Below are 20,938 nucleotides of genomic sequence, written 5' to 3' on the forward strand. Positions count from 1 at the left end.
TGGATGGCAGGAACCCAATTATCTGAGCCATCATCACAGCTTCTCTGGGTCAGCATCAGCAGGAAACTGGAAGGGGAAGCTGGAGCTGGGTCTTAGACTTGAGGCACTCCAACACCAAATGTAGGCATTTTAACCATTAGATCAAATGCCAGCCCTGGAAATTTAAAATTTAAATTTTACATTTCATTCTAATATTAGGTCCCCCCCCCCAAGAAAACTATATCGAACTTACCCAAAGAATGCATATACGAACTTGGTTCTCACATTGGCTCTTCCTTATTTTAATATTTGGCCACAGAAATGCGTGTACTACAGTGATTTGAGTTCAACTAGGAGTCAGGCATGGCAAGGAATTCATATTTGCTTACAGCTTTTTAAAAGACTTTCTCTATAAGACAGCTTGAAATTTGTCAGTATAATTGAGCCAAGTTTGGATGTACTCAAGAGGATGTTTCTACAACATAAATTATTTTGAAGCCGTTTGATACTTAGTTCTCCCTTGATGTTCTCTATTGAGAAGCTTTTGTGAAAGTAAATATGCTTTGTCTCTATTATAGAGTCTGATTGTACTGAAGACTCCTTCACTTTGTCTCCTTAAAAAACTTGTTAGAAATAAAGCAACAGGGTAGTATCCGAACGTGTGAACACAGACCGTGTGTCAGACATTGTTTGGGAGAAGGGAAATCCGAGAGAAGTAAAATGCTGTCTCTATCTTGGAAATTCTTCCAGATGGGTGGGACATCCAAGATAATTCAGATAGAAAATACAGGAGATAATGTGGACAGAGAAGTGTTGCAGGAGCATTTAACCCAATAAAAAGCCTTGGGTAAGGTCTCCTGAAGGAAACACCTGAGATAATTAAAACACAAATAACAGTGAATCTGATGAAGAGAGGTCAGAGATTTCTAGAATAAGGAACAGCCTGGACAACACTACTGCTGTAGGAAATAGTACGGGGGCACTGGGTGATCACACGTCCAGGAACCCTGTCATTACTGTTACTAACATTTGGTCAACAAGTTCTCCATATTAAGGACTCCTTAAACAATTATGATGCCTTTCCTCTTGTAACATTATTTCCCCCATTTTACAAATGAGAAAACTAAAACATACAGAGACTAGGCAGTAGGTCATAAAACTAACCAGATAGCTGAACCATGGATTGAAAAACTACAGAATTGGTGATCTTGGTCATGGGGCTGTATTGCATAGGATCTACTTATGTGAGTCATTCCCTCCCCATATACATCAAGATACACACACACACACACACACGAAGGTACTTCAGAAAGTTCTTGGAAAATAGAATTAAAAGAAGTTCATTTTGGTTCAACATTGAAATGCATGCATGGTTTTCTCATAATACGCGATTCCATAAAATTTTTGATGACCACAGTATGCCTGGATTAGGGAATTTTTTAAATGCTTATTTATTTTCAACTACTCAAAAGGCAGAGGGACCAGTGCTGTGGTGCAGGGGGTTAAAGCCCTGGCCTGAAGTGCCAGCATCGCACATGGGTGCCGGTTCCAGTCCCAGCTGCTCCTCTTCTGATCCAGCTCTCTGCTGTAGCCTGGAATAGCAGAAGATGGCCCAAGTCCTTAGAGGGCTGGTGCTGTGTCAAAGAGGGTTAAGCCACTGTCTGTAGTGCTGGCATCCTGTATGGGTAAGGATTCATGTCCCGGCTGCTCCACTTCCAGTCCGGCTCCCTGCTAAGGTACCTGGGAAAGCAGCAGCAGAAGACCCAAGTGCTTGGGCCCCTGTATCTACATCAGAGACCCAGAAGAAGTTCCAGATTTTGGACCAGCCCCTAAAGTCATTTGGGGAGTGAACCAGCAGATAGGAGATCACTTTCTCTTTCTTTCCCCTCTCCACTCCCCCACCACCCTGTAAATCTGCCCTTCAAATAAAGAAATCATTTAAAAAAGATAAAATGCAAGAAACCTATTCTATGATAGCAATAATAGGGAGAAGAATGGCTCCATGATGAATAAGGAACTCTGAGTTTCCCATAATCCACCACGTGAGTGGCCCAAGACCCCTTCTCAGAGTCTTCGATAAGCTTACAACCATTCTTCCCATGTACTTGCTCCTCATATGAGTTATTTAAAAAGTTCCAGGGAATTTATATTCTGTACACATACCACTTTTGTTCTAATTGGGTCTTGCAAGCCAGGGAAATGGGTCACTAACTTTTTTTTGTCCAAAGAAATAGTGGTAAACAGTCTCAACAGAAGAGGAAAAACATGGATCTATTGTCCCTTGCCTGTATTTTTGTTTGTAGGTTGTACATGATCATGATGATTGCAATAGTGAGTGTAAGGCTTTCTATGGCCAGCACTTTATGTACTAACCTAGCCAATTCTTCCACACGTAAAAGCAACATAATATCGCATGTATTAACATGTCAACCTTAAGAGCTAACATTTCTATGCCAAATACTGTTCTAAGAGCTTTATTCTATTATCTCACTGAATTTTGAGAAGCACCCAGTGATAGAGGTACTGCCACTATCACCATTTTACCGATGAGTGAACTGAGACTCAGAGATTAAGTCTATTATCCAGAATCAGAGAGCCAGTTAGAGGCAGAGCCAGGAAGCAAACCAAGCTTTCTAGTTTCAGGATCTGTGCTGTCAATCACTGTCCTTCCTTGTCAATCAATAATGTCAATGGTAACAACTAGGCTCCAACCATTGGCTGATGTTATCCTTTTATTATTATTAAGAACCAAGAAGCAGTTTTGTCATAGCTTGGACTGAGAAGTGAAAAACAAAAAATGGTGAATTTGGATCATCAGCCCTCCAAGTCTGCAGAAACTATAAATCTGAACTTAACAAGGGAACTATTACAGTTCCCAGGAACAGGAAACATAGAGTTCCAAATTCTAGATCCTTGTCTTGGATGTCTTACAAAGGCCAGGGTCAGACCATGGATATTTGTCAAGCAATAATGAAAAAAGACAGTGTTGGCAAAAACCAAATAGCTGGTGTCTTACTACGTGGATACAGACTATGTGGCTCTCGGAACAAGGATAATTTAGTTAAAAGGGATGGCTGGTTAGTTTTATTTCTATTCCTTTTTTGCAAATCCATGAAAACATAGGCCCAGTGTTGTCAAATCTTCCAATTGTGCGAAAAGTCAGAAGTCCAGTTTTTAAATGTGAAATACCTTCATGGTTTTCAATGGTGAGAGCAAATTCAAAATTCGAAAATCGCTTTGTAAACAAAAATCTTCATGAGTCACTTTGAGTACATTAGCCACAGTTTCCAGTCGCTTAGGCAGTACACATCTTTATACATCCTTGGGGATTTCACCTCCTCATCTGAGCATCTAGACAGTGGGACTAACTGAACCCTAACCTCATCTCTAAACATCTCAGGTTCTTTGAAGAGAATGTCTTATTTTGTAACATAAAACCAAACCACATCACTGGCAAGAGGGAACTATTAACTATTACAACCGGAGTATGTTAGAAATTATCTGAAGTTTCCCCAGCGTCCTCTACCTGTGACAAAAGAAGAAATAGCCCACAGATGAATGATTCACTGGTGGTAGTGTTTGAGCTCAAATACAGGTTGCAACATACATGATCCTTCCTTTCCTTCAGCCAGCTTTTTATTGTTATTATTATTATTCTGTAGAGGAAGTCATTTGAAGCCCTAGATCCAGCCATACTTGTAGCCATCTCTGCACCAGACTTTAAAATTAATCAATGCCTTCCTCCACACTGCTTTCTTTTCATTCAGCCATTTGACTTAGGTTTCCATCAACTGGAACCAAAAATCTGCTCCAACAGCAGTTTATACTTGATAGTTCCCTCGCGTTTCCCCCAAATCAAACTGCTTAAGGCCTCAAGAGGATTTTCCCAGTTATTGTATCTAACCCTGTGTGTGTGTGGATGTGGACTCTCTGCCTCCCTTCCCTTATTTAGTACATGGAATCTGCATCTTACAACTGATTTATTTTCAATTAATCTTACATGTATGCTTGTTATCTTCCCAAGTAGAATGTAAGTGCCTACAGACCAGGAGTCACAACCTATCTTCTAGTTCTACCACAGAGCCTGGTTGAGTTCTTCCTGCAATGAGCAACTGGCACCTATTTAGAACTTAGTTCACAGTTAGAATTCTCCCGATCATTCTAGCTTCAGTTTCATACACACCTGGCCTCCATCACAAATACTGGTTATATTTCAATGTGATAACTATGACTGTGTACTGAATTTGCTTTTGCAGGGAAAGATCTCTGCATCATTTGGCTTTTCATCACTTTACACAGGGCAATTTTTCAAGAACAGAAGATTTAATTTCCTTTGTTCTTCAGTCCAATTTTAGGGCAGCATAAAGCTATTCCAGGTGTGTAATGAGGCAAGAACCTCTCTCATTGCTTTTTCAGTATTCTTTCAACTTGAGAAGTCTCTGCTAGCATCAGTGAATAGCAGATCTTGCCACTGTACCAAGGAGACTGGGAAAGAAATGTCACAAAGCATAAATTCTTCTCCTGATGAAGGGACAAACAATTCATTCACCAATCACTTAGTGACAGCCGTTGCAGCAATTTGGGGAGTGAACCAGCAGATGCAAGACTTCTTTCTCTCTGTGTGTGTGTGTGTGTGTCTACCTCTCTGTCAAATAAATATTAAAAAAAAAATTTATGTTGCATTGACATTGAAGAAGTCAGACTGATTAGTTTTGAATACTTGGGTAAACCAAAAGACCACAGAGTATATCTGAATGGATGAATTACTATTATTGATTTAAAATGCATACTCACATACACATATATAGTTGACTAGCACTGTACCTTAAATTTCATGACAGGCATGAAGTTTGAGTCATGCCCACATAAAGTCAAGTAAATAAATGAAAATAAGATGGAATTTCTATGGCTAACAGTGACTCAACGTTAGCCATAATTTCATGGGAAGACAGAAGCTGACTCACATGAAAATGAGTAGTTTGAATTTCTAACACACTTGGTCTAGTCATAAAGTCCTTTTGAATGAAATAGGAGTTGCTATAGGACCGACTTAATTTTAGGACTCTTTCCCCAAGCATATGCCTATATACACAGAGACACATATGTGATACACACCTACAATCTGCATGCCTATTTTAGACTACTTGTAATGCAAGCATTATGAATAATCTATCCAATAATTTCAAAAATCAGCTATGTCCATTTAAATATCACGCAGAGTTGTTTACAGTGCCTGCTTTTACATTCCCTGGCTAACATCTATACGTAGCCAGTTCAAACGAGGTAGCCACCCAGCACCGTTACTACATAATTCAGAAACAGATGGTGTAGTTTTGTCATGCCAACTTCTAGGTATTCACTCTACCATTCTGACAAAAGGAGAAGAGAAAGAAAGCCAAGGATTATTTTCCAGATTGTTATTTCTGAGCTGCTGAAACATATACGGTGATGCGCTGGTGAGAAGAGGTTTTGTTTAGGTACTAAGTACTAACATACACCATGCTAATGTGTAGATTCAGAATAAAGCAAGCAAAATAAACCTATCCCCTCTTTGAACTGGAAACATTATTAGACTGTCCAGGCACCCTTTTTCTCAGTAAAAATGAGACCAAAGTAATTAATTATCAAAATTATTAGAGCAATAGTACCTCTCCCTCTCCTCCTTTCTATCTGATCTTCTCAGCTAAAATATTTTTTCTGTCCATTTGAGCCACATATATAAGCTATCAGCAGTCCTTGGTGTTCAGATTGACAAGTTACCAACCCACTTATCTCCATATTCTTTACGAAGTTAGTACCTAGCAACCTATTTTGCCCACACTGACTATTTGGTAGGTCCTGACAGGAAGAATGGTGGTCCTCTCCTAACTCAACTATAAAAAAATCTGGGTAAAGACGAACCTCTGACATGCTGTCAGGCTTCTAGAGCTCTGTTTTCATCCCTGAGTATTTCTGAGGTGTGTCTCCTACTAGAAAGTTACTGGAATCACCACACCCCATCTCACTCCCAGTTTTCGTGCTTTAGGCAACTCACAAACTTCAGAGTCTCAGCTTTTCTAAAAATTAGAAACGTAACTTAGCCATTTTTAGGATTACTAGGAGAAATAGAAATAATCTCAGAACGGAAAATAGAATTCAGGCAAAAATTAAGGAAATATAAACATTCATCATACTACTGAAAGATATTAGTAATAGAAATTTGGTATAGGGTACATGGGCAAACTACTTTCATAATGTTTCAGTTAATCTAAGGCTCTTCTAAAAACTAAGTGTATTTTTTAAAAATTATCTGAATGTCATACACATAGCAAGTACTTGAAAAATGGCAGCCAGTATGCATTATGCTATATAGTTTCATAACTCGCATTATGCTCTGTAAAAGATGATGTTTCCTCTTCCAGAAATCAGCAAGACCTTTTCAACGACAGTTCTCATCTCTCCCTTTTTCTCCCTCTCTCCACCTTCCATGTCATTCTACCCCTTTCTCTACATTATTTTTACTTTGCCTTTTCCTCGTTCTTCCATTTTTACTTTACTATAAGCTCATGTTTAATTTACTAGTTCAGATTCCTCCAGGACTGATGTTGGCGCATCAATCCTACTTGTTGGCTTTAGATGCTACCAGGATGATTATGCAAACTCCTCAATTACTTTCTATGATCGCTCTCTTTTAATAAGAAATCCAAGATTTGAACTTGGAGAAAAAGTATAACACCCTTTTCCAGAAAGGCACTAAATTTAAGATACATGGAAGCTTCCCAAAGTTTATAGAAAACTGAAAGTAAAAAATGTTTACTTTGGTATAAAAAGGTTTTGAAAATATGCATGATTTTTCACAATATTCATTCTCCACAAACTTTTTGAAAACCAACAGCAACAGAAAAACTTATCTCCTTTCGTAATATGGAGATGTATGTGTGTGTGTGTATTTCCAGTTTCTCAGTATAGCCAAGAGTTCTAGGGGCAGCTTTGTCCTGATATGTATTTAGCAACAGTTTGCTCTGACAACTAAAAATACTTTTACCAAATGCCAGCCTTATCCATCTGTCCTGGAGTCTCTGTGATGTTAAGGTCGTGTGTAAAAACAGAATCAGTGCACCCCCTCAAAACCACAGCTTTGAACGGACTCAGGTAAAACATGCCATTAGATCAGAAAAAGTTGGCCTCATCTGATCTTTCTCAAGAGGTTGAGGATTCTGTTTAAAAGAATTGGGTCTCTGTAGGATTCCTCTCCCCATTCTAGTGCTGGACTTGAGCATCTACTTAAAAGACAGAGCTCTAAAGCCTTTGACTGATAAATGAAAGGTTTTTGCTTGCTTTTTTTTTTTAAAGTCACCACAGTTTTCATTGCCAAAGGAATAGAGCATCTTTGCTTGGTGCTGGGACTCATGGGATCGATTTTGCAGACTCAATTTCCTACATGATTAAGAAAAAAAAATCACTGTCATGATTTCAAGCTGAAATTTGACTTCCGTGGTTCTGCGGACCCAACATTCAAATTTCAAAACTTAGACTATGTGTATGCAAAAAACTTGCATTGCTCTCTAACAGTACTGTTTTGCTTTACTCTAGGCCAACAAAGGTTGAAAAAGCAAGGGTCCAGTAAATGGGTGTAGCCCACCTGCTGTCTCTGACCCTGGAAATGGGTCTGATTTTTCTATTGAACTTATCTCCAAGCTTCTGATGGCTGAAATCAACCAACAGCTCTGGGTGGTGTGTGTACATAAAAAAGCTAAACAAACAGTGAAATCTGCGTGAACTCAAGATAAAGCTGGGTAAACACGGAAATAGCTCGCACTATCACTGCCACAAACACTTGCATTGGGAAAAGCAACCCAGAAATTCACTGTTGGAAGAAACTAGCCTCACAACACTATGTTAGGATTAAAGCTGGCTTCTCACGGGGTCCCTCCGGGGGCTTTTCTCCTACCTCAGGTGCTGCAGATTCACTTAAAAGAGACAAGAGACGCTGACCAACTTCACTCACTCATTCACTCCAGCTGGGCTTCGCACCTGGTCCCCACCACTGCCAAGTATTATGCAGTAGCCGCCCCTTACCCTTCTTTCTCTGGTTGGGGAACAGTTGATAGAAATATGCCCTGCCCACCTCCCCACTATCCCCCCACCCCCCAAAGATAGCCCAGAGCCACCTTAGTTAGCCTTGCTCCAGCCTCAGACACAAAAAGCTTTTGATGCCTCTAATAGCGAGTCTTCTGGCAGCTGCACTTTATCGAGCCAGCAGCGCAGGGCTTGGAGCGCCCTGGCAAGCCAGAAGGTGGCGGCGAAGTCACCTTGGGAAGAGAACAGGGTCAAAGGGAGGAAGGAGGAGGGGCTGACCCGGGCAGCAGCACCCGAGGGCGTGCACCTGCTCTGGGGCCAGTGAGGAGAGGAAAGGGGGATTGAAGAGAACCCAGGCCAAAGGGCAGCGGCGCCCAAGGCTCCTTAGGCGACCCGAGCCAATGATCAGCTGACCCGGGCAGGGAGAGGAGAGTGCCCTTCGCAAAGTCACGGGAAGCTTCGGCTTCCGGGCTTGCCTCGGCCCGCCCGCCTCTGGCTTGCTGCCTTGCCGGGTGAGCCGAGTGTAGCTGCCAGGCGCTCCTCTCCCTCCACCCTGGAGCCCCCACCTGCCTGCGGCGCTCGCCCGCCCGCCCGAGCGCACGCCCAGGAAGGCGGGCCCGGAGCTGAGCGCAGCCGCCCGCCGCTGGAGAGCGCTGGGAGCCCTGCCTGCGAGCAAGGCCTCTCTGGGCGCCGCGAGCTGCAAGTCACTCCCCAAGCCTCCTGGGCCAGAAAGCGGCACCTGCCTGCCTCGCTCCCTCTGTTGCTCCCAGCCAGGGAGGCCTGGGCTCTCGGCGCTGCGCCCCAGACCCTTCACCGGCTCCAGGCAGCTCCTGGGCGCGCCCCGGGCTGGCCTGGGCCAAGCCAGGCTGCGGGAGAGGGGCTCGGAGCCCTTTCTCCTGGGCGCGGTCTCCACCTTCCTGGGCTCCTCCTCGCCAGCAGCGCCGCCAGCGCCCATTGTTCGCCCCGGCCGGCCGGCGGCGTCCCGGCGCGGCTGCCTGGGCCTCCCGGGCGCACCTACCTTCTGCTGCCGGCGAGCCATGTCGGTGGGCTGCTTGGCGTTGAAGGGGTAGGCGATGCAGCGCATCACGAACACATAGAGCTGCAGTCTCTTCTTCCTCTCCTCCTCCTCCTTCTGCAGTCGCTCCAACTCTTCCTTCTCCTTCTCGCTCACCACCGACGGGCTGGGGCTGGAGGGCCGGCCGCCGGCGGCGCGGCTGCTGGGCTGCAGACCCCCGGCCCCGGCGCCGCTGCTCGCGCCGCTGCCCCCGCCGGCGCCGGCGCCCACCCCGGCCCCGGCGCCGCCACCAGCGCCGGCCCCCAAGCCGGCGCTGCCGGCCGAGCCCTCGCTGGTGCGGCTGGGAGACAGGCGCGCGCCGGACGCGGCCGAGCCCAGCACCTCCTTGCCGCTCTCCTCTTCTACAATCTCATCTGACTCCTCTTCGCTGGACGAAGGGTCCAGCATGGTGGCGCCTGGGGAGAGGGGTCCCTGGAGCCCCTGACCTGGGCTGCAAAAGGTGGGGGGCGCTGGACGCAGCCGGGGGTCGGCTCTGCCGGGTGGGCGCTTCTCTCCAGGTCAGGGAGCGAGCGCGCTGCCGTTCAGCCTCGGCCGCTGCGACTGCTTCCTCCGCCTGCGAACGGGAGCTGGGCTGGGACCCAGGAGCGCGAGAGGAGGAGGGGGAAGGGAGAGGTGCGTCGGTGAACTCGAGGTGGGCAAGGCGGAGAATCAATTGCGAGCCCCGAGCCCGCAGCCGAATGCCATCTGCAGCCGCTGAAGGAGGCGCCTCCAGAGAAGATGCCGAGTGTTGCAAGCTGTCGATGCAGCCGAGAGCCGGAGAGGCATCTTGCCGATTGGGGAGGGAGCGGCGCTTACGTGTTTATTGGCTTAACTCTCCCGTGTCCGCGGCGGAAAGGGCGGCTACAGAGGGCCGGAGGCGGGGGAGAGCGCGGGGCGGCCTCTGAGCCGCAGGCTCCCGACCCCAACGCCTCCCACTCTTCTCGACCCCTCCCCTTTGTGGACAATTTCCTCTTTGATCCTCTCTCTCTAGTTGCCTGGGGCCCCCTTCCCCAAACACGGACAAAAAGTTCTTGGGGGTGGGGATAGAGAAGCCGGCGAGGACTTCTTGGCGGCGGAGGGCAAGTGGACGGTTAATCTAGAGTTCACCCCAAGAGGAAGCCGGCGACATCCCAGACATGGAAGAAAAGATCCGTCTTGCATCCCCGGGCTTCTCACCTGAGGCGAGAGGGCTGGGCCTCGTGCCTGTCCCGCTCGTGTAAACTCTGATGCTACCATTGACTCCACTTGCGCCCACTCTAATTAGCCTCAGAGTGGATGGAATTTTGAGTAATTTGGAGTGTCGGTATACCCTACAGCTGAACTGGTGCAACCCCCGCCCATGTCTTAGCCTCTACAGCTGTGATGAATAGTCTTCGGTTCTTAAGAACTGTGATTACTTTCCCGCTAAGGTGACTCTCCAAAAGAGAAGGGTTTCTGATGGTTCATCCCTGCCTCCATTCTGGCGGGAAAATCTGGGGACCCCACGATAAGACAAAGACACCCCCAGGAACTCAGCGGCGTCCACATCTAACGCCTTGGCTCTGTCGCGCCGTCTGCACCCCTACCTCTCAGAGAATCTATTAATACAAAGCAGCAGATGGTGCCTTCCTTCCGCGCTCCTTTCACTAAGGCCAATAAACCCGGAGGGCGGGGGAGCTGGCCAGCGTGCTGAATCTAATCAGCGACCCGCGAATGGATTCCAAACAAGCCAACGCCCCTAGCCTGGAACCAGAACTTATCTGTAGACCTCGCTCCACTCCGCACCTTCCCCCGGCGTCGTCTTCCATCTTTATGAGTTTTCCAATTCTGTATTTATCCATGGATACTCAGGAGGTAATTGTAAATGTGTGATGTGCGTTTCAACTTTCCATTACATCTTTCTTATTGTGTTTTCCAACTTACCATGCTTCCTGGCAATTCAGATGCATCTTTCTGATCAACACACATGAGACCCGAAGATGAATTCACAAGAACATCTAGTTACACATGAGCTCCAATAATTCTGTTTAACTTTTTAAATTAAGTAATGTATAGATGTTTTATACCTGATTTCACCACCATAGTCACATCCAAGACCTAATTTCTGTAGTGGTCACATATTTCCTATCAATTTAAAGTAGAAAAGAGCAATGTGAGAATTGCTACAGGTTGGTATTTCTCACATTTTAATTCTTCTAAAGAAGTAACAGATGTTCAAATTATTGTATTGGTTATTATTGTATTGGTTTGCTTAGATCAGAATGCATAGGAAGCCTATCGATCAAACAACAGCCTTTATTCAGGAAATTTTTGATTTGAATACTAAAGGTGCTCTGTGTAGATGGAATTTTTGGAAGACATCATCTTAAAGACTTTATAATTCCCCTTTTAGAGACACAACATAAATCTGTGAAAATGATCGACAACACTTGTTGCAATGCAACAAACATATCAACAGATCCAGGTTAGTGAATTGCAAAAAACTTGCATGAATGAAGCACCTTGGAGTGGAAAGGAATCAAAGATTTCTCAAGGAAAGGAGTTAAATATTTAAAGGAAGGAATCATGAGTGGGTGTGAAAAGAGAAGACATTACAAGTGGACAAAGTAACTTGCAGAGCCATACCAATAGGGCAAGAGACCAAGAAAGGTTCAGAGTGTTATCGAGATGTGGTGAGAGTACATAAAGGTGAGTTGAGGAAAAAAGAGCTGAAGTTATAATACATTTAGCCATAGGTAGTCATTTGGTAAGGTGGTTAAGATAGGCCGACAAGAACCCCTTAGCTGTCTGAACAAGGAATTGTAACTTCCCTACATGCACATTTTGATGAACTACAAAGAAAATAATCCTAGAACATAGCTAAAGGCTCTTAACTTGTTTCTGCCAATTGTTAACATCCATGTTCTTAGTAAAAAATATACCATAGATTCCAATACACTTAAGTAATTATAGCTTCAAACAAACTATTTAGGTCCTTGCATGTTTGCCCCCATATCCTAGTTCTGCTTTGTACGAAACTTGGATAACCTCAAGGTGATAGAATAAATTTTAGTCAGCCATCTGGAGACCATACTTCATGAAAGTAGAAGTTATAATATTAAATTATGTAATTTCACCCATGAAAAGAAAAGTCTAGAGGAAATGGAAATGACTGAGAAATTAAACCAAGGTTTTCTCATCTAAACCTAGCTGATCTCCTGTCTCCTCCCAGGTGTTTGCTTTGTGTGGAAGGCCCCAAATACAAGGCTTTATCTGATTCATTGGCAACTGACAAATTTTACTGAAAAAAATCACTCTTTTTTGCCACTCATACATAATTTTTAAATCAAAACAAAATATGATGCCCATTTTGGTGTTTCTGTGGGTTCATCATTGGAAGTAATTATTGGAAATTTAGCCAAGTCATTTTTTAAAAATATCTCAATAACTTTATTAGCTAGATATGATTATTTCATACAATCATTGTTTTTAGACTTTTTTGAATTATAGGAGTAGCTGATGAACTCCAAAAATGAATTGATTTGAACCTTACGGTATGCCTTAGGTTAAGTGCTTGGCTCCTAATATAGGCAGTTCTGTCTCTGCCACATAGTAGCAGAGTTGTCTTGAATGAATTATTTAGGCTCAATTTTCACATATGTAAAGTGGGGAATATTAGTACTCACTCTTCCTTGAAATGACCCCAAAATTAAATTAGATGATACATTAAAAATGTAATTTTCAGCACATTTCAGCTTTAAATATTTTTCAAGTGATGGGACATGAACATATGGTAAATAAGATGACTTGTAATTGGAAACAAATAATTGTAAAGAATGTAACATTTACAAAATCAAACAATCCAGCAATAGATCTTGAGTAGCAGAAGATATTTATTTAATTTATCCCTGTCTAGTTTTACATAGTATTTTCAGAGTCTTAGAAAAAGAGTCTATTTTGTTTTAGAAACCTCCTTTCATCATTGCTTTTTATCATGTGATGATTCTTGCTAAAGTGAAATGAAGTGGATTAAGATGGAATTAAAGGATAATCATAAGACCAAAAAATGGTAAAATCAAACCACACAAAAGCATCTTTCACTCTAGGCAACAAAACATGTTTTGAATAAATAATGCTTCTTGCAAGAATTGGCCTTGGAAAGCCACCCTCATTACTTAAGAAAATGAAAAAGAAAAATGAAACAACACATTTACAATAAATATTTAACTTGAATTCTGAGAACCTATTCACAAGGGTAATCATCATTCTTGAATATACACTTTGTTTTCATAGAAATGGAAGACAGACGTGGTATGGACTGAAATGCTGCTTATACTGGAATTTACATGACAAGGCACAGAGTTTTGTCATTTTACATTGACTCTGAGGTACAATGACATGTCAGCAAAAAAAAGTGGAGGGAGACTACCCAAATATATATTTCTACATAATAGCATGAGATAAATACTGATAACATTATATCTTCACCTCCTCAAATTTTTCAGGCCGTTTGGGTTATATGTAGTTGTATATCTAATTATTTTTCTAAACAATTGTGTTAAGGGTTAATATCATAAATATATTGGGGAGAAATGTTCTAAACCACCTCTGGTCACCTACATGCCATACCAAACTAGCTAAAGGAAGTACATGAATGAAGGCCTCAGCTCCACTCATGAAAGTGTTCTTCCTAACCCTCTTCCTAGAGTGAAACTGTCTCTTCCTTATTGGAATGCACTATTCCGCTCATTGGCTATAAGAACCATTACTCTCTCATTCTCTTTCAAATTTCATTCACCAACCATAAAATTCTTTCCCATTCTGATTCCAAAAAAATATATTTGAGGATAAGCTATTACTTTGTGCTCACAAGTTAAACCTTGAGAAATAAATTCTTCTAAGTTGCATATGGTAGAGTTTTATATATTCCAACCAGGCACCTAAACCTATACAAATATGTTCTTTCATTGTCTTTCATCCCTTACAGATCTTGAGAGAGATATACAATGAACAATTTTATATAAAAAAATCACAATGCCATTTTAATGATAATTGGGAGAAGACTCAATTCACCTCCAATACAAAAGTCTGGTACTGCTAGAGTGAGAGACATTATATCTAAGCAAAATCTCTACATTGTATCTAAGCAAAATCTCTACCTTCATCAGCCAGAATCCATATATTAATATCTTATCATCCTCTGACCAATTGCTAAGTATAGCAAACTGAAATAGCAATTAGTACAATTAGGCATGCCTGCAAAAATAGAAAAAGAAAGATTATCCTAAGATTGCAAATCTTAATCCATTCACTCTACTCACATCAAAGAAGAAAATAAAGGAGAGAAATACTTAAGTGGCATGGCTCCTTAATGCACAAGACTTACCCACCAGCAACTGGCATACTTCATTAGGAAAATCTGATTAATAGTCCCTCTTCTTGAGAACAATATAGAAAAGGGTCAGAAAACAGATTGTCACAGAGCCAGGAGCCTTCCTTTTTAGAAGAGAAAAAGATGTATTTTTTCCTCGCCCATCACTAGGTTGTCCCTTACCAAAAAAGGTAACAAGAGAAAAAACATACACTTTTGTGTAGTATAAAATTTACACGACACCAGAACTTTGAGAAATGAAGACCCAAAGACACCAAGAAGCCTGTGTACTTTTATACTTAGATACAATAAAAAATGGACAGCTATGGAGAAGTCTAACTGGACCAAGGGGTCTGATACAATAAGAGTAACATGGGGGGATTTTTGAAAGCCTCTTTGATCATATTCCTCTGTGTTCATGTGGCTTCAGAATTCAGGAAATTTCTTTTCTCCAAATATAGGATGTGCAGCTATCATACGAAGGTCTAATGACTTACTTTAGAGGAAGTTTTGAAAATTCATTCTAGGTTTCATGGCTTGCCCCAGGTAAGGAGGGTGGGAGAAGTTGAAGGTGACCTTCCTGCTTTTGCTGTTTTCTCAAAGCCCAGGTGCTACATTTTGGTGGGTCCTGAATCCTGTCACCTTTCTTCTGCATGATCAGGACATGTGCTGTCACTTTTTGTTAAGTGTTCCAGCCTATTGGACTCCTGACAATTCTGTAACCAAGAATATGGCAGAAGTATTTATGCAGGATTCTGGTACCATTCTTGACAACAGCTTGGAAGGAGATAATAAGCTAATGTATGTATGCATTTAGAACAAAATCTAGCCTGTAGTAAGATTTGATAAAGGCCGGCGGAGATAATGATACAATTAATAACTCTCTTTTATCCCAAATAACAAGACTCAGCCCTGTTTTTTGGAAAGGGGAGAGGGACATGGTTTAGAAAGACCAGTGAGAAACCTTTTGCCCCTTATAAAAAAGATCTCCTAGGACCTACAACCTACTGTTCCAAGTCAGCATTAGGGTTACAACACAGATCTTTTTTTTACTTTTTTTATTACTTATTTATTTGAGAGGCAGAGTTACAGAGAGGGGGCCAGACAGACAGAAAGGTCCTCCAATCCCAGTTCACTCCCCAAATGGCCACAACAGCCAGAGCTGTGTCAATCCGAAGCCAGGGGCCAGGAGCTTCTTCTGGATTTCCCATGCAGGTGCAGTGGCCCAAGCACTTGGGCCATTTTCCACTGCCATTACTAGAGAGCTGGATTGGAAGAAGAGAACTCAGGGCATGAACCATTGTCCATGTGGGATGCTGCAGGCTGATGGTTAGCCCACTACGCCATAGTGCTGACCCCGCAACACAAGTCTCGGAGGGTGTAGGTGTTGTGCTCTTTCAGTATGGATTTAACACCTGCTCTTTTCACTCATGATATCCTAGTCTACTTTTACATTTTTAGAAGGTACACGCTTAAGGAGGAAAGTAAAGTAAAGGATAGTAATGAATGATTAGTGAGGCTGGAAGACTTGAACAGGACTCTAAGGGGAACCATTATGGTATATTTGAGCAGGGAGAGGAATTGCCAAAGAGACTTCTCTGCCTTTTTCTTGCAGGGCAATACTTCCTGCCATAAGAAGACCAGTGTAAAGACTTCCTTGGACTCATGAAAAATCAGTTTCTATTTCAATCCATTAATTGCAGGAGAAGCAACAGATAATAAAGAATATTCTATACTCAAAGTCAAATCACAGTGGGGAGGTTGGAAAAAGTATTTGTTTCCTTGCATTATTATTTATACTGGCCAGCAAAGTGAGAGTGCTATGAGTCACTAAGTCATTTGTGTTGCTGGGCATTTAAAAAGCGCATGTTCCATACACTGGCCATGGCCTGTTTGATTATTTCAGAAAACTGTAGAAAGGGGAAAACCTCACATGATGATGCCTTCAGGCAATAGGTTGAGTCATCACATAAAATGGAGTAATCCTGGTTTTCCATCATACATATGTAAACTTACAGTGATCACACAGGTTGGGGGAATGACTTCATCACAGGGGAACTTCATCCAGTGGTTCCATTGCATATTCAGACTTATTGAGGGCAACGGAATCTTCAGTTCCTTGCTGACATTTTCCTAGTGGGTGATGAAAAGTGATACATGTTCAAATTGTGCCCACATTCATGATACAAAATATGCAGCTTTATTTTTTTTAAAAGATTTTATTTAAAACTTGGAGTAACACCCCCACACACAGACACCGAGAGAGAGAGAGAGAGAGAGAGAGAGAGAGAGAGAGAGAGAGAGATTCTCCATCCATGTGTTCACTCCCCAAATGGCTGTAACAACAAGGTCTGGGCAAGGATCAAGCCAGGAGCCATGAATCCATCCTCGTCTTGCAAGCAGGTAGCAGGGCCCAGGCAATTACATTGTCTTTTGCTGCCTTCTCAGGCACATTAGCCGGAAGCTGGGTTTAAAGTAGAATAGCTAGGACTTGAACCAGCACTTCAACATGGGATGCTGTGTTACAAGTAGAAGCTTAACCCACTGCACCACAATGCCACTGTGGCAGGGTTACATGTTAGTTGGGTTTCCTGCATTCCGTTTCAGAGTGCCTTGGATAGAGCTCCACCTCAACTTCCCATCCAGCTTCCTGTACACAACGGGGGAGGCCGCAAATGATGGCTCAAGTATTTGTGTCCCTGCTATCCATGTGTGCAACATGGATGGAGTTCCTGGTTTTGGCTTTGGCCTGACGTAGTCCTGGATGTTGCAGGTGTTTGTAGAGTGAACCAGCACAGCAGATGAAAACTCCCTCCCTCCCTCCCTCCCTCCCTCCCTCTCTCTCTCTGTTGCTCTGCTTTTCAAATAAATACAAATAAATAAATAAAACTTTAAAATCAAATTTGTCTTTCATAGAAGTGACTGGCTCCAAAATAAGAGAAGTCATACTACGTTAGGGTTTGTTTTTTCCCTTACATTGGCTCAGGTTGACTGGCATATAAGAGATTAAGTCAAAGTTTGGTCATATAATTATCATCCTATATCCACAATTATTTATATAGTCCCAACATCAAATACCTAATTTCTTGGTCTCCACAATTACCTTAGTTATTCTCATGCATTGTATAATGGTTCATAATTCTTATAGATACAGCTTACTGGGTGAACTTGTCCAGATACCTCTGCTTTCAATTCATTTAAAAAAAAATTTTTTTTTCAGAAAGACAAAGAACACTCACAGGAAGAATCAAAAACCCAAACTATTGCATTAAGGATACAAACTGTGCCTTGAAAATCAGACAGATTCGGGTTCAAATCCTTGTTTTCCTACCTGAGTGGTCTTGGAAAAGATGTTGAATCACTGATCCTTAGTTCTTCAATGTTGACATCATCAATAAAACACCAAGAATGTGAAGACCTTTTCTTTGAATATGAATCAAGCTAATGTATCTAAAACATTTAGGACAATGTCTAGAATATGTCCAGGAAGGTTATTATCAACATTATGCATGACTCTGTTTCCCACTGAGCAGGGAAACTACAAGAAGAGATATTTTAAACATTTGTCTTCTGTATAGAGATCTTGTTGGAGAACCCTGCACAAATTCTACTTTGTTATCAGAAACTTAACCTTCCCTCTCCTATTAAAGAGCTCCATCCAAGACAGCTTATAAAAATACATGAAATTGGCCGGCGCCGTGGCTTAACAGGCTAATCCTCCACCTTGCGGCGCCGGCATACCGGGTTCTAGTCCCGGTTGGGGCACCGGATTGCCCCTCTTCCAGGCCAGCTCTCTGCTATGGCCCGGGAAGGCAGTGGAGGATGGCCTAAGTGCTTGGGCCCTGCACCCCATGGGAGACCACGAGAAGCACCTGGCTCCTGGCTTCGGATCAGCGAGATGCCCCATCCGCAGCGGCCATTGGAGGGTGAACCAGTGGCAAAAAGGAAGACCTTTCTCTCTGTCTCTCTCTCTCTCTCTCTCTCTCACTATCCACTCTGCCTGTTAAAAAAAAAATACATGAAATTATCATTATATATTTTATTCAAACTTATCTGGCAACTGACCATGAAATAAGATGTTATAACCAGACTTGTAATGAGGATGACATTCTTGGTAGAAAAAAAGAAAGAAAAGGCCATTCAAACATTGCTTTTTGAGGGCTCAGCTAAATAGCTTTCAAAAGAGCTTCCACTAACTTGTATTTGCATAACAAAAAGATTCCCCCACCTTCCTATAGTCTTATTTGCAGATCTCAAGTAGAATATTTATTAAAGTCTAGATGCAATTAAACCTTTTGTGAAATTTGTGTTTGATCATGAATAGGGGTGAGTCAGAAAGTCTGTGAATGAGACTGAAACACAAAGAGAAGTATACAAGAAAGCATTCTCATCTTATAGTCAGCAATGACATTCAATGACAGAAAAGAAACTTTGGAAAAGATGAAGTTTTCCATTGAGCAGGTTCATCGCTAATCTTCGATTCTTTGTTTATTGTTCTCATTAATTCAACTAACTAACATATGCTGATGTTGGAAGATTAGCTTATAAAATGGGGACGAGAAAGGTAGCCTTGCCCTAATCTAATCTGTCTGGATTCTCAAAGTGCTTTCTTGTGAAAAGTCCTCAAAACTGTAGTGTCTTTCATTAACATAACAAAGCCGTGCTTCATATTACAACAGAAATGTGCCATAAACTCTAAGTTGTCTTACTTCACTCCAGAAACTTAAAGGGAAATCTCCTCTCATCTCTCTTATTGTTCTGAACTGAGAATTCTGTTTCAACTGTCTTTATTTTACTATGAATATTTAAAGGAGATGGTTCCTCAAGAGTTAACCCAACCTGGAGCGGTATTTGGGGGGTTCAAACGGGGTAATTTTTTTTCCTTATGCTAATAAGCAGGGTTTAAATTAATCAAATAAATTTTTCATATTTCCAGGGAAACTAGAAGAGAGTTATGCATCTGAATGATTTGCCTGATTTAAGGACAAATTTCCTTTTGCAGTGATTTTGTAGATTTGAATTTCTCAGTGTAATTTTTTTCTGCCACCTGACCTTATTTTCTCCTGCAAAGGGAAAACAAATCAACTTTCAAGGAAAAAAGAAGGAAAACAATAATCTATGTTTTCATGTTCCTGGATTATTTGATTCCCTGGTAGGATTGTCTTGCTTACTTATAATCATACCAAAATATTCATAATTTAAAAATTGGCAGGAAATGAAGCTGCAATCCTTCTGTCCCTGTTGGAACATATCAGGGAATCAGGATTTTCTTCTACCCCAGAGAGTCTTTTCAGCATGTGCCAGTTTTCAAGACTGAGGATGTTAAATGACAAGAATTACATATGAAACCACACAGTGAGGCCAAGAGTTCTGGTGGATGTACCTTGAAAGTGCAGTTCAGGACTTAATATTCTGAGAATTGAAATGTGATGTCTTTTCAACCATTGAAAGTATCATCCCTTGTTATTTAAATTTGGTTTTGTGAGCAGGGACTCTTAGAAACAATATCATTTATGCCAGATATATGGAGACTTGTTAAGTAACTCTTGACATCAGAGTGCAATTATTTTTTTCATTGACTTATCAAATACACACTGAGTCCCTATTAAGTATCCATCTTTGTACTAGATCGATCCTGAGAATATAAAGTGAAATGGGCTAAGTTCTCTGCTCCTAAGAAGTTCGCAGTCTAGTTGGGAATATGGTTAATAAAATGAAAGCAGAATATTCACTGGAATTTACAAGGATAGAACAATGCCTTGGGTGTTTCATGATCACCTAGGAGTAGTAACTGGAGTTGGTATTGAAATTGAACCCCCATAAGTGTAAAAGCTGGGCCCAGGTGTCCTTGCCTGCCCTTTATCAGAAAGGAATTCACTGACTCAGGGAGTGACACAGCTGGCCCTGCAAGGTTCTAATCGCAGGACTCAAGGAATCATTTGCTTTTCCAATAGATAAGAACCTCGACAGTGATTTGTGTAGAGAAATTCCAGTTCTGGGCAGAATATAACTGACACTTTCATGTAACCCTCAGACCAATTGGAGCCTACCCGGCCATCACAAATTCCCTAAAGGGCCCAGCATCACCGTTCAATCAGAAGGTCATGAACACCACTGACCAATAGGAACTGGGACATGAGCTGATCACGAACCTCTTAGCTCCAGTTCCAAACTATAAAAACCTTCACCCCCAACTCTTCAGGGAGCCTGGGGAATTAAGCAATAGCTTTCCAGTTTCTTGCTCTGGGCTTTGCAATAAATACCTACTTTCTTCTACCATGCCAATACCATTGATTGGTTTTCTGTGCATTGGGTGAGAAGACCCATTTTGGGGGTTCCACAGCAATGTGTCCAGCCAGTCTGGGGAGTCATTCAGCAACAGTATGTGAAGAAATATGAGGGAGTAGAAAAGGGAAGTTGATGATGAGCCATAGCAAGCATGTCAGAAGGATGGAGACTGTATCAAAGAAGGTAATGTGAGGAGAATCTCTGTCCTCATTGAAATTTGCCTCTATGGC

The 20,938-nt window shown here is 42.2% G+C and overlaps 1 protein-coding gene across 8 annotated transcripts in view; it reads right to left on the reverse strand.

Moving 5' to 3' along the window:
* Positions 1-9,499, reverse strand: part of CADPS (calcium dependent secretion activator) — a 506,306-nt gene extending 496,807 nt beyond the window's left edge. For 5 of the 8 annotated variants that reach the window (XM_062200191.1, XM_062200192.1, XM_062200188.1 and 2 more), the window contains exons 1-2: positions 9,365-9,499; positions 9,056-9,259 (exon numbers count right to left, since the gene is read on the reverse strand). In XM_062200191.1, coding sequence (XP_062056175.1) covers positions 9,056-9,259; positions 9,365-9,499 — 339 coding nt within the window. Of the gene's footprint in view, positions 1-9,055 lie in introns of all 8 variants that reach the window. The other 3 variants (XM_062200187.1, XM_062200184.1, XM_062200186.1) reach the window with 1 other exon arrangement.
* Positions 9,500-20,938: the final 11,439 nt, after the last annotated feature.

This window comes from Lepus europaeus, chromosome 9 (genome assembly GCF_033115175.1).
Source record: "Lepus europaeus isolate LE1 chromosome 9, mLepTim1.pri, whole genome shotgun sequence".
NCBI classification, from domain to species: domain Eukaryota; kingdom Metazoa; phylum Chordata; class Mammalia; order Lagomorpha; family Leporidae; genus Lepus; species Lepus europaeus.